The 13,930-nt window shown below is 38.4% G+C and overlaps 1 protein-coding gene across 1 annotated transcript; it reads left to right on the forward strand.

Annotated features, from left to right (window-relative positions):
* Positions 1-3,943: 3,943 nt before the first annotated feature.
* Positions 3,944-6,747, forward strand: LOC116111459. Its single transcript, XM_031397630.1, has 6 exons — positions 3,944-4,149; positions 4,528-5,506; positions 5,616-5,741; positions 5,818-5,904; positions 6,020-6,192; positions 6,404-6,747. The coding sequence occupies exons 1-6, from the start codon at positions 4,009-4,011 to the stop codon at positions 6,458-6,460; spliced, it is 1,563 nt and encodes a 520-aa protein (XP_031253490.1). The 5' UTR covers positions 3,944-4,008; the 3' UTR covers positions 6,461-6,747.
* Positions 6,748-13,930: the final 7,183 nt, after the last annotated feature.

Below are 13,930 nucleotides of genomic sequence, written 5' to 3' on the forward strand. Positions count from 1 at the left end.
CTTCTAACTTGTCCAGAATAGCTGAAACTGACGCATTGAGTGGAGTAAATAAATTCTGGTCACAATCATGATGAGGAACTTGGGCATAGGATTTCTTAGGCTCAAACCATTGTTTTTTTCCCTTCTCTGATCGTCATTAACTCATTTGCGATCAGATCTTCTACTACTCTCTCCCCGATTTTCCTCCCTCCGAATGTGAGTGCTAGTCGAAGGCCCAGGGTCATGGAGATTTAAAGCTGTCACTGAATTCTCTATTCTGAGATATTTTTCTATGAGGTTGTAGAAGCGAGTAAGGGAAATATTGTCCTTAGAGAGCAATTTCTTTCACAAGTCGGTTTGCGGATGAACTCTAGCAATAATCAGAGTTCAGATTGAATCTTCAGGTGTATTAGCCACCTTATTCAGCTCCTTGTGGAACCTTTCAATATAGGACTGGAGAGATTCATTGCTCTCTTGTTATATGTTGCTGAGGCAACTAACGACATTGAGAACTTCCGATTGGCCTGGAAGTGTCTTAGAAATAACAAACTCATCTACTGCCACAAGTTGATAGACCTCGGTGGAAGCGATCTGAACCAACATTTAGCTTGAGCAGTTAGAGTCACTGCTAAGTAGCGACATTTTGCAAGTTGGAAACTCAGTGGAGTTCCATGAGGTCGTTAAACTCATAGAGATAATCCTACAGATCAGAATTCCTATTAAATGCTCTCATGTCGGGCATTCTAAATCTTGATGGGAAGGAGCAGTCAGAACTGCTGGAGAAAAGGGAGACGCCTCAGTGACCTGCCCCCGCTCATTCTATTGAGCTTTAAGCTGATCCAGAGCTCGTTGTAACTATTCTATTTGAGGAAACGGAGCCCTTGGGGGATCACTTTCCCCAATATAGGTATGCTCCCTACAATTGCGATCAAGGAAAGCCCGCAGATTGGACTCTTCCTTGCCTTGGTTGGAGCCTTCAGCATACCTTGACACATGCTGCCTGGAGCCATGTGAAGGCACTAAATGGCTTAGGGAGTTCTTCCTACCTCCGCAGTGGTTAGAACTGACCCGTGGATGGTGAGTATTTCCCTCACGATGATGGTTGGAACCATCATTCCAACAGTAGTGGGAATCTCCTTACCGAAGACTCTTATGGGGGTGCCCTTGCGATGTGGCATGAGATAGCTCACGATGCGACATACCACCAAGTCGCAAACATACATGTATTATCCCTATTTCACGACCTGTATTCATTAGCCCTTTAGAGCCTTGTGCCCCCTTATCAACCACTTGCTTTCTTTTTTTTGCACACTATAGTGTGCGTGATATGAGCTTTTGCCCGTTTCCACGCTTTAGTGTGACCTATAGGCCTTCTTGGAGGCGGCCCCTCCTTATCAAAATTGGGCGACACGACCTGATCTAAATGATCTAACCTTTGGTTAACCATTTAGAAGGTGTTGTTAAACCTTTCTAGGTAATCCATTATAGCCGGATCTGGCTGAGAGGCCGAGAGGACGCCCACCACAGTACTTTGAGGAACTGGAGTTACTTTGGGTGGAGTAATCTCCTAAACTCGGGGGACTTTTCGTTATTAGTGCTACTATGCTCGGTTTCAAAACCTCGAGCCATAAGTTTGTAGGTAAAAATGATTGATGAGAAATACCAGATGAAGAGCTAATGTGAAATCTTGCCCTCCTTCTAGCACCAAACTATTGATGCATGATTTTGACACCAACAACCTCGTACATGTAAAGTGCTAAGAGAATCTTAGAAATTACACGTGAAATGATTTTTGAATTAGACTGAATGCAAAGACCGAATAATAAATAAGACAACATTTTTATAGTGGTTTGGATGCCTAAAGCGATTCCTTCATCCACTGTTTCTTTTATATAAATGTGTTACAAGAGGTCACATATAGCGAATAGCAAACAGAGGTACAATGACTGTATATTCAAAGAGAATAGTAAGCCAGTCTCTTTCTCATAAGTTGTCTTTACTATTGAATATTATGAAAATCAGAGAATTATCGATCCCGAGTTTGTGAGAGGGAGTCCTCTATTTATAGCTGTTGAATTCAAGGTAATGATTATAAATCTACAAATTGGTAGGTGCCTTGCAAGTTCTTCCTTGCCTTTCATTAGTTGATAACTTAGGAAATATCCTCAAACTATCTAAGGCTTGGACAAGTGTGCAGTCCCCATTCACTTGTAGACAAAACTTGAATCTGCTGGGTTGGTGATAACCATATCCTCTTTGTCTTAAGGCGACGTGACAACTCCTGGATAATGCAAAACCTTCCTAAACTTTGATTAGTACTTGCTGATGTAAACTTGCGTCAGCCCTGATTTTTAGGCATAACAATTTTAATCATTTGTTTGTAGAATAAAAGTTAATACCCAAGAATGCCTAAGAGAATCAGTCTCCAGTCATCAATTCCATTGTACAAAGCCAATTCTTCTACATTGAACAATCTCTAAAAGCAGAAGCAAAATCAATTCGAATTCGAATTCAAAATATATACAAAACTGAATATTTTATCTATACATATAAACAAAGTTTTCTTGAGACCTTTGAGATGCTATTATTTAATTGTTATTCATATTTAGGTGAATGTGAAGAAATTAACATGAATCTATATATTTTTTTAATTAGACCTTTAGATGCCTAATATGTGCTATTAATACTAATAAATAATAATTTACATATAAACAAAGTTTTCTTGAGACTTTTTGAATGCCACTATTTAATTGTTATTAATATTTAGGTGAATATAAAGGGTTAACATGAATCTATATATCTTTTAATTAGACATTTGGATGTTTAATATGTGCTATTAATACTAATAAATAGCAATTTACATATAAACAAAGTTTTCTTGAGACCTTTGGAATGTTATTATTAAATTATTATTAATATTTAGATAAATGTAAAGGGATTAATATGAATCTATATATCTTTTAATTAGACATTTGGATACCTAATATATGCTATTAGTACTACTAAATAACAATTCTAGAGCTACAATTGAAATCCTACATGAAATCTTACATGACAATCATATATTAATAGAGCTCCTAAGATTCTATGTAAAATCTTATATGGAGTCCAAATGGCGATCTCTAGAGAGGGTGAGCTTTAGGATTATATAAATATATAGATTAGAATATATTTAACATATAATTAATTGATTTTTAAAAAAAACGAGGTAATTTTTTCATCCGACGTCGTAGTGACTTTTGCAATAAAGGTATTGAAGCCAAACTTAATTTTCTGCTAACAGAAAATTGGTGTCAGACACAGGGACTCAGTTTTGCCAGTTTGGAAGCTGATACCGGCTGCGCAAAAAACGCTACACGTAAACCTGAAGCACAGAAAAAGTGTGTTTGGAAATTGGAAGTCGAAACACTATTTGTAACTCACCGTTGGTAAGTTCTTATGATTCCCTTTTCTCTGTTTATTTTTCTTTTACATTTTATTTAACCTTTTTGGTTCTTCTCCTCTAACGTTTCTGTGAAATTTTTAATTTTTTTTCCTGCATTGTAATTAGTGGTTCATACATTGTATTTGCCATCAGGGATTAGGGCTTGTGACTTAGAGCTTTTCTTCACGACACCACCATCATTAATGCTCGTTTGTTTCCCTGGAAAATGGTTCCCGGAAAAAGATCTTCCAGGATGAAGTTTATGTCTAATATAACTTGAACTAACGCTGGAAAAAGCCTGAATTTTGTGTGTTTTACGCCCTCTTTTCTCAGGTATTTATTATCAGTACGATCATTGATTTTACTGAAGTTTTCTTTTTTATGATGGTTGTTATTTCGTTTTCTTTTTAAACTACTATGACCTTTGTAGGCAAGGGGTAGGTTATTTTCTTCGATTTTGCTTCTCATATTAACTAAATCCCTAAACCAGGTGGAGTTTATTTCAGTGCCCTTCATAATTTTGACCTGAAATCAGTCTCTTTCTTCCTTTGTTACACAAAAATCTAAGGTATTGCTGTGGGAAGAGCAATCACCCAGTATTATAGATGGACCGTAAGGGTAAGGCTAAAGCTTGTTTAGAGTGTACTCAGAAATGCCTACTGGTTCACGGAAACAAGACAAGCTCATCACCTCTCGTTTCCTCTTTTTTCAAAGTCATGATCGGAGATCGTTATTCTGAAGCTTTGGTATGATTCATCATAATGTTTTTTCCTGTTTAAGTTGGTTTATATGTTTATTGTCGTTTTTTATTTCCCCTTGTTTATTGATGAGGTCTTTTAATTCAATGTTTAGTTACTATTTGACATGTAGCAGGCTTTCATCAACTTTATTCTTTGTTTAATACTTGGTGATAATATAATATTTTGAAGAATAATGTGCAGTTTGTTGTGTTAAGTGTCAATTTGACACGCCCCACTATTTGATAATATAATACTTTTGGTCAGTTTAATTAATATCCCTATATTTATTTGGTAACAGTATGTCTCATTCTTATGAGAGATCTTTTTGATTTCATCTTGTTTAAAAATGCACACATCTGTTGTAACTGTGCCTTTTCTTCACAGTTCTTGCCTCCTAAATTTGCTCCTAGAGTTTCTGAATTGATTGGTCAAAAAGTCCTTCTTGAGGATTCAATTGAGCAGAGATGGGAAGTAACACTATGCAATCTGAGTGGTTCTTTTGCTTTTCGACAAGGATGGAATGCATTTTCATTGCACCACGGGCTAGAAATTGGAGATTTTGTTACATTCCATTATATCATAGGATCACACTTTGTTGTAAAGATCTACACTAAAACTGGATGCGAGAAGCTGGATTTTCCTGACAGAAATCAGAGGAGAAGATCTAGGACTACAAGAAAGTATTTTTCCAAAGATGGTCAATGCCACACAACTGACAGAGGTTCAATGAACAAACAGGGTTCAAGCGCCTCTGTTATTTCTGGGTCTGATGTACAAATTAGTCAAGGCCAACCTGAGGTGAATGATCTGGAAAAGGCAATTTCCAAATTTACTTCCGATTGTGGGAACTGCAAAGAAAGGCCTCAAGCTCTACCGAAATCAGAATACCTTGAAGAACCATATTACATAATTGATAGAGATTTGAGAGACATACAAGGAGAAGACAGAGGCCCTCTATTTGATCTGTCCTGCTTTGAGATGTTGGGAAACAACTGTAGTGCTGATAAAAGCAACAAAATCACAAACGGAGATGAAAGACATCCTTATTGTGCTGATATATCATTGAAATCTCAAATTGAAGATGTCTTAGTTAAAAAAGATCCAGTAGATAAAATGGTAGTGGACAGGGTTGTGGCTTCTGATGCATCTGACTTTGGTCTGATGGAGAATAATAATGATTTTCAAAAGATGGATAAAAAAGAAACTGTTTCTAAAAAAATTTGTTGCAACAGCAAGATTCCTGGGCATCTCTCATCTGCAACTGCCGTTGAACCCAAAAAAAATGCAAGGAACAGGTCTAATAGGTTAAATGGACCGTTCACAAGATGTCACATTGCTGAGGAAGGGAGCAAAGCCCAATCCAGTTAGTTGCTTCTCCCTTTTCTTGTATTCTTTCAAGTTTCAAGTGTGTATTATATGAGAACATTGTACAGTTGGTTTTTATTTATGTCTTTGTCATAAATTTTCTGCAGGATCACATGCAGAAATCGGTCAGGTAATGGCATCCCATAAGTATGAAGGTGGCCAGTTGAAATTTGCTGGAAATTTCAAGGAGTCCAGGATTCCAGTTTCCACCAGAATTCAGAATTGCCAATTGGGTAAGTGTGTCTTCATGGCTGCTTTTATATTCCTGCATTCTCATTCAACCAAAATGAACTGTATTTTGCTGAACAGGGGGCAGACTGAATATTGTTAAAAAAGAGCCAATAGAGATGACTCCAGAATTCTGCACTGATGGAGAGAAAATTCAAGACATATACGGTTCTAACTTTGCTTCTTTAACTTCATCTTGTTCATAGAGATTTGTCTCCTCATCTTTATGTTCTGATTCTGTTGTGTTCTGTCCAAATGTGTAATTACATGCAACGGAATGTAGGGAAGTTGCCACAGGTCGTCAAGGTGGAGAATGGCCAGAGTTCTGATGTCATGGTAAAAGAAAATCCAATTCAACTGGTGAAAAGTGAAACCCTGGATTTAGTTCCTATTTCTTCATCACCTGCAACAAGTATCTCTTGTGAAATAATAGCATCTGCCAATCAACCTTATCTTGTATGTTATGTACTTAACCATTTAGAGTTTAAATGATTTGAATCATTCATTTGGATTGCTGTTACTTATTTTCAAATTAATCCAAATTGTTCTGCATTGAATCATAATAAGTATATATCTTTCTTTTTTCACCCTTTGTCGAGCGCACTTTATACAAGTTGGACATTCAATCTGTATCTTTAAACAATGTATTGTTTCATCATTCATGCAGGAGTTGCCGACACGCTTGCCAACATCTTTAACGCAAGGAATTAAAAAGGAAGGGTAGGTGGTGGTTCTCCAGGATCCAGCTGGGAGAATGTGGCCAGTTCTCTACCAAGAAATATGTGAGTTTAAAATTCTGTCAAGTGGCTGGGAAAATTTTAGCAAGGCAAATAATATTAAACCGGGAGATAAGTGTGTTTTTGAACTTGAAAGCAAGCATGAGAGCATATATGGAGTCAATATTGTTAGAAAGTAAAATGAGCTCTGCAATTTTCAAGTGGATGTTTTAAATCACACATCTGTTTTTTGTGTATGTATAGATGTGAAAATTGTAAGATCAGTATCCTCAGGAGGTATTTTTTGTAGTAGTACTTGACCAAGCTATATAGCACTCATATGTGCAAATTTGAATGGAATTATGGTCCTTTTGGCTGATTGTTCTAACTCTTTCTGGCGCCATATGCCTTGAGATAAATACACATCTACTACTAAGATGTCATTCAAGCTTAAATTTAGGATACAGTTAGCACCGACTGAACCACAAATTTTGACTACTCTCCATGCAAATATATGTTTTGAGGTTTGACAGATATTATATTAAGACAATGTCTTACTAGTAAGCTATTCTATATGTAATATGTTATTAATTGGCATCAAATGCTTTTAGTATTAATTAATGTAACATTTCAACTTTAAAGTTTATCGAATAAGCAAATAAAAACATTTTTTCTCATAAATTAATAATAATGTTTTAATAATTACTTTCGTTTTATATCGAATTTTGAGTGTATAGACGTATATAACTAATTTGATAATCATATTTTCCGAAAATGTAGAAGATTTATTTAAAGTATAAATCTAACAGTAAAATTTGGTGACTTACCAATTATCCTATTAATAAAACAACAAATGATATTTCCTAATATATAATGTTAGACTATGCTAGTATGCTAGACTCGGATAGTCTATATCAAGTTTAACATTTAACTGTATGGTTTAACAGTCTAATTAAAGCAAGTTAGATCATATTAGATAATGCTAGACTTAACTATTTATGTCTTTGTTATTTTTATTAAGGGCAATTAAGTTAAGTCATGTAATTTTACGATTAAATCTGTCATTTAAACAAAACCTTAATATTTTAAAATTAAAATTATTAAAGATGGTTATACATGAGAATATTTCTTGAATTTTATATCAATATTTTAAAATTGAATAATGTAATACTTCTATATGTATGATTGACAAACAAATAGACGTAAAATATACTGAGTGATACATTATCGTCATGTACAATTACACATTGTTCGAAATAAAAGATAATACAACTACTAGATAGGATGAACGCATGGTTAATGATAACCCAGGGCTATCTCAATCAAGAACATTTATAACCCTAGACAAAGTTACTTTGGGGCCCTTTTAATAATATAAATATATATTTAAAAATTATTTAAAATTTATTTTTCTTCCCTTTTGAGATGCAAAATCATTAATTAAATTTTTATATTCAAATTTAGAAACCAAATCTTTTTCAATTGATAATATAACCAAATTACCTAATCTTTCTTGTAAGGGTGAGAGGTGGACGGTGGGCTACCGGGGTCAGGTAAGTAAGGGGTTTCGGGGAGGGGGTTGAGGGGACGAAGATGGTGGTGTTGGGAAAGGTCAACAATAGCGGATACGTGTCAAAAATGGTTGTCGCACGCGTTGAAGAAAGAAAATGGGTTGCGAAAATCAGCAAAAATTAGCCAAATTGGGGGTTGTCAAGGTTGGGAAAACGTTTTGGAAATGATTAAGTGATAAATCTGGTTGATTTTGGTGAGAAAATTGATCGGAATCATTACTTTAATGCCGACAACGACACTATGGCGGTGTAGAGGGGTGGAGATGCAATGTTTTCATCATTTTAGGGATTGAATGGGTGTTTTGAAATTTTAGATATTTAAATAACTAGTTTAATTAATTTAGGAGTGTGACTGGAAAATATGAAACATTGTTTTTTGTTAATTTATGTAAAAAAATTATAATGAATTTGTGCCTTTTTGGCTTTTTCGGGGCCTTTTGGACCAGTTTGGATAAAAAATTATAAACTTTTTTAGGTCCAATGGTATTTCTGTAAATCTATGTAAAAAATCTTAAAATAATTTTGGGCCCTTTTTTGGGGCTTTTTTTTGGGGGGGCCTAGTGTGACGCCTCTCAAGCATTTCATCGAACACTTGGTGTGCGTCACCCGGACATTCTAGAAGCTTTCGGAATACTCTTGTACATGCTAGAATCTTATAATTAATGTGGTAGTTGATAGATAGTAGTTGGTAGGTGGTAGTTGGGAGTTAGCTAATCTCCACCGTTGATCTCGGACGATCTAGACCGTTCATTGTACATTCCAACTACTATAAAAGGGGGAGGCCTTCATTTGGCCAAACCATCCAAGAATTGTAAAGTTCTCTCAATTAGTAAAGATCTCTCTTCTAGCATATCTTGTGAGTTTGTGTGAGTGTTTTCTTACTTGCAGGGCTAGGAGCGTGAGCAAGCAAGGCTGACTTAGGGCAATCGTCGGGAGATTAGCAACTAAGGCCGAACGAGTCTGAAGGGAAGCAATCGGGTCGTTACACTAGGCAGGTGCCTCACCTGCCTACCCCTTGGGTCAGCCCTATGATATTCAGCTCGGAATGAGTTAGAAAAATGGAAATGGAGTGATGAGAAACGATTTTTAAAGTGGTTCGATAAATATGAATCAAGCTTACGTCCACTATTATATTATTGTTTTGTATTTGTTTTATATTCAAGGTGATTACAAGGTAGAAACACGTAATAACGAGCTAAAACTCTCTCTCAGTGTTTCATGTACTTGTATTAATTGTCCTTCAAAATGGAGGTGGATTTTCCCTTTTATACACACTATTTGACAGTGGTTAGGAGTGTTGTTACCGCCTATGGGATAGATTACACGCATAATCCTCGTAATCTGGATCTAAATCAGCTGCATCTATGCTTAAGTTTGAACACTCATGCTTAATACTGATAAGCTTGTTGGTCGTTGGAGAAGTTATTTATTGTGAGAGCGACACGTGGGATCAGTCTGATCGTTGGATCTCGATATGATGTATGGATAGATGGCACAAATCTGGCAGTTGAAAAGTATGCCAACACATACTATTGTAATTTATGGTAAGCGATTATTTCATTTAAATGAAATGACTTAATATTAAATACATCTATATATATCTATATATATATTAAAAATGGTGGGTCTTGCTAAACAAGGCCCAGAAAAATGGGCCTAGCCAACATACAATTCCCGAGTCCTGCATGAAGCCCTAATCTTGGAGTACTAAAAGTAAGAGTAAACGCTTTTCCCACCCAAGGTTTGCCTTAATAACAATTTCTCACTCAAAAAGTTTCAAAATATCAGTTTCCCACTGAAAGTTTGTATTCTGCTAATACTCAAAATACACTTTACTTTCTTAACTGACATTCGACAAGTTACCAAGAGCCAAGTTAAGAGGGATTTTGTATAGTACAGACTAGTGGGTCGAATGGTGGTGAGTGGTGACCGATTAGTTAAGAATAGGAAATTTTAACTTTGTGATGGTCGACAATCGATGAGAAATTAGGTGTCAGAGTGAGAGGGGTTTTGTAGAGAGGAGACCAGAGGTTTGAATGGTGGTAACGAAGAGCATTTTCACCATCAAAATCAGTTTTGTGTAGTAATGGAATATTAACTTTGGATGGAAAAGCGACATTTTGAAACTTTTTGGGTGGACATGATTAAGGCAAACCTTGGGTGGGAAAAAGTTATTTACTCTAAGAATAATAACAAAACTCTCAATTATCCCCCAACCACAAAATCATATATTATTTTAAAGTGAGTGGACCACCTACTCGTAACTGCTCAAGTGCTCAACTGGAGCCATTGAAATAAGTCAAAAAGGGCACCTTATAAAATTCAAATTTATCTTTTAGGCGAATAATTAATTAGCAGAATAAAAGTAAACCCAAAAAATAAAAAAAAATATTTCAACGTTCAAAACAAACTCATTTGAAGACCTATTCATTCATTCAATCTCTCTCCTTTTTAAGTGTTTAAGAGAGGAGAGACTGTTACTTCAAACAATTCAAAACCATTTTCAAGTCTCTTGTTTTGTTTTGTTCAACAAACAAGAAACTTTCTCTTTCGCTTCATATAAAAGATTACCTCGTTTATTGGCTCTTGAGTTGCATTTCTTCTCTTTCTTTTCAAAAATATTAGCATCAACAAGTTATTGAATCCCAGTTTCAAGTTAAAGAAATGATGGATTATCATGATCTTGGTGCTAGGTCCTCCTATGACTATGAGGACTCCCTACAAGGTTCGAGAATTCACGAAGAGTCGGACCCCCGGGAAGTCCACTCCGGATTATCAAAAACAAATATCCGATTCCACTAATTGCCGATTTGTTTGATCAACTTGGACAGGCCAAGTACTTTTCTAAGCTTGACTTGAGATCGGGGTATTACCAAGTGCGGATTGCGGAAGGGGATGAGCCGAAGACCGCATGTGTGACACGTTACGGAGCCTTCGAGTTCAAAGTCATGCCATTCGGCCTCACCAATGCCCATGCCACGTTTTGCACCCTCATGAACCACATTTTCCATCCATATCTTGATCGATTCGTGGTAGTTTATCTCGATGACATTGTGGTGTACAGCAACACTCTTGAGGAGCATGCCGAACACTTACGGACAGTTTTCCGAGTGTTGCAAGAGAATAAGCTATATGTCAAGCGGGAGAAGTGCTCATTTGCCAAGCCGGAGGTAGAGTTTCTCGGTCACAAGATTACGGATCGGAAGCTCATCATGGACAAAGCCAAGGTGAAGGCATTGCGGAGTGGGAAGCTCCAACAAAGGTTACTGAGTTACGCTCTTTTCTGGGGCTCGTGAACTATTATCGGAGATTCATTAAAGGCTATTCCACCATTGCCGCACCACTCACGGATTTGCTCAAGAAGGCCATAAAATGGGAGTAGACGGTTGATCGCCAACAAGCCTTTGACACTTTGAAAAGGGCCATCATGGAGGAGCCAGTGTTAGCATTGCCCGACCATGCTCAACCATTTGAGGTACATACTGACGCATCCGATTTTGCTATTGGAGGTGTTTTAATGCAGGAGGAACATCCGATCGCCTTTGAGAGCCGAAAGCTCAATGATACGGAGCGGCGATACACGGTGCAAGAGAAAGAGATGACAGCCGTGGTGCATTGTTTACGCACTTGGCGGCATTACTTACTTGGGTCCAAGTTTTTGGTAAAGACAGATAATGTGGCAACAAGCTACTTTCAGAGTCAGAAGAAGCTCAGTCCCAAGCAAGCTAGATGGCAAGACTTCCTGGCCGAGTTTGACTATGTGTTAGAGTACAAGCCCGGGAAAGCCAACTTGGTAGCAGATGCATTGAGTCGGAAAGCCGAATTTGCAGCTATTAGTAAGATACAAGGGGATCTTCTAAAGATTATAAGGGAGGGTCTCGATCATGACGCATTGGCCAAGCAACTCATCTCCTTAGCTCGAGATGGCAAGACCAAGCGCTTTTGGGTAGAAGATGGCCTCCTGTACACCAAAGGGAGAAGGGTGTATGTTCCGAAGTGGGGAAATTTGCGGAGGAACTTGATCAAGGAGTGTCACGACACCAAATGGGCCGGACATCCCGGACAAAGGCGCACTCGAGCATTGTTAGAAGTAGCTTATTATTGGCCTCAAATGCGGGACGATGTGGAACGGTTTGTGAGAACTTGTCTTGTGTGTCAACAAGATAAGGTCGAACACCGAAGCCCCGCTGGATTACTAGAACCGTTGCCCACACCGAGTCGACCGTGGGAAAGCATCTCAATGGATTTCATAGTGTGCCTACCGAAATCCGAAGGGTTTACTACTATTATTGTTGTGGTGGACAGGTTATCAAAGTATGCTACCTTCATCCCCGCACCAAAGGAATGTACAGCAGAAGACACAGCCAAGCTCTTTTTCAAGCATGTTGTGAAGTATTGGGGTCTTCCGAAGTCTATCATCAGTGATCGAGACAGTCGGTTCACCGGGAGGTTCTGGACCGAATTATTCAAACTCATGGGGTCGGCATTGCACTTTTCTACAAGCTTTCACCCTCAAACCGATGGGCAAACCGAGAGAGTGAATGCTTTGCTAGAGATTTATCTACGGCACTTTGTAAGCGCCAACCAACTTGATTGGGCGAAGTTGATTGATGTAGCCCAGTTTTCATACAACTTGCAGAGAAGTGAAGCCACCAACAAAAGCCCGTTCGAGGTAGTAATGGGTCAACAGCCACTCACGCCGCACACTTTGGGTACAAGTTATAAGGGGAGCAGCCCCGCGGCATTCAAAGTTGCTAAGTCATGGCATGAGCAAGCCGACATCACACGAGTGTAACTCGACAAAGCAACTAAGAAAATGAAGAAATGGGCGGACAAGAAACGGAGGCATGTAGAGTACAATGTGGGAGATTTAGTACTTGTCAAAATCCTCCCTTCACAACACAAGTCCACCCGATCATTGCACAAGGCCCTTGTCCGAAGATATGAGGGGCCATTTCCCATAATCAAGAGGGTTGGTAATGTGTCTTACAAGCTTGAGCTACCTTCTTGGTTGAGACTTTATCCGGTCTTCCATGTGAGTTGTTTAAAGCCGTACCATGAAGATACGGAAGATCCAGGAAGAGGAGAACCAAAGCGAGTACCATTTGGCAACACCAAGTTCTATGATAAGGAGGTGGAGTGTGTGTTAGCCGATCGCGTCATTCGACAAAAGGGCCATCCTCCAAGTCGGGAATACTTTGTCAAATGGAAGGGGCTACCAAAGAGTGAAGCCAGTTGGGAACCCGAAAGTGCATTGTGGCAATTCAAAGACAAGGTCCGAGAATTCCACGAAGAGTCGACGAGGACGTCTCCAGATTAGGTGGCGGAGAATGTGACGCCTCTCAAGCATTTCATCGAACACTTGGTGTGCGTCACCCGGACATTCTAGAAGCTTCCGGAATACTCTTGTACATGCTAGAATATTGTAATTAATGTGGTAGTTGGTAGATAGTAGTTGGTAGGTGGTAGTTGGGAGTTAGCTAATCTCCACCGTTGATCTCGGACGATCTAGACCGTTCATTGTACATTCCAACTACTATAAAAGGGGGAGGCCTTCATTTGGCCAAACCATCCAAGAATTGTAAAGTTCTCTCAATTAGTAAAACAGTTCTCTTCTAGCATCTCTTGTGAGTTTGTGTGAGTATTTTCTTACTTGCAGGGCTAGAAGCGTGAGCAAGCAAGGCTGACTTAGGGCAATCGTCGGGAGATTAGCACCTAAGGCCGAACGAGTCCGAAGGGAAGCAATCGGGTCGTTACAATAGGCAGGCTAGCGACTTTCATCCTTGGCCACAACCTTGCCTAGATAATGCATGAGAGCATGCAATATGAGGATGGGTGGTGGGCCTTAAACAAGCACACAAGGCAGTAGTGAGTGAGCTGCCAATCTTGAGGTGTTTGGGCATTGGG

Source organism: Pistacia vera, unplaced genomic scaffold (assembly GCF_008641045.1).
Source record: "Pistacia vera cultivar Batoury unplaced genomic scaffold, PisVer_v2 Contig639, whole genome shotgun sequence".
Classification (NCBI taxonomy): Eukaryota; Viridiplantae; Streptophyta; class Magnoliopsida; order Sapindales; family Anacardiaceae; genus Pistacia; species Pistacia vera.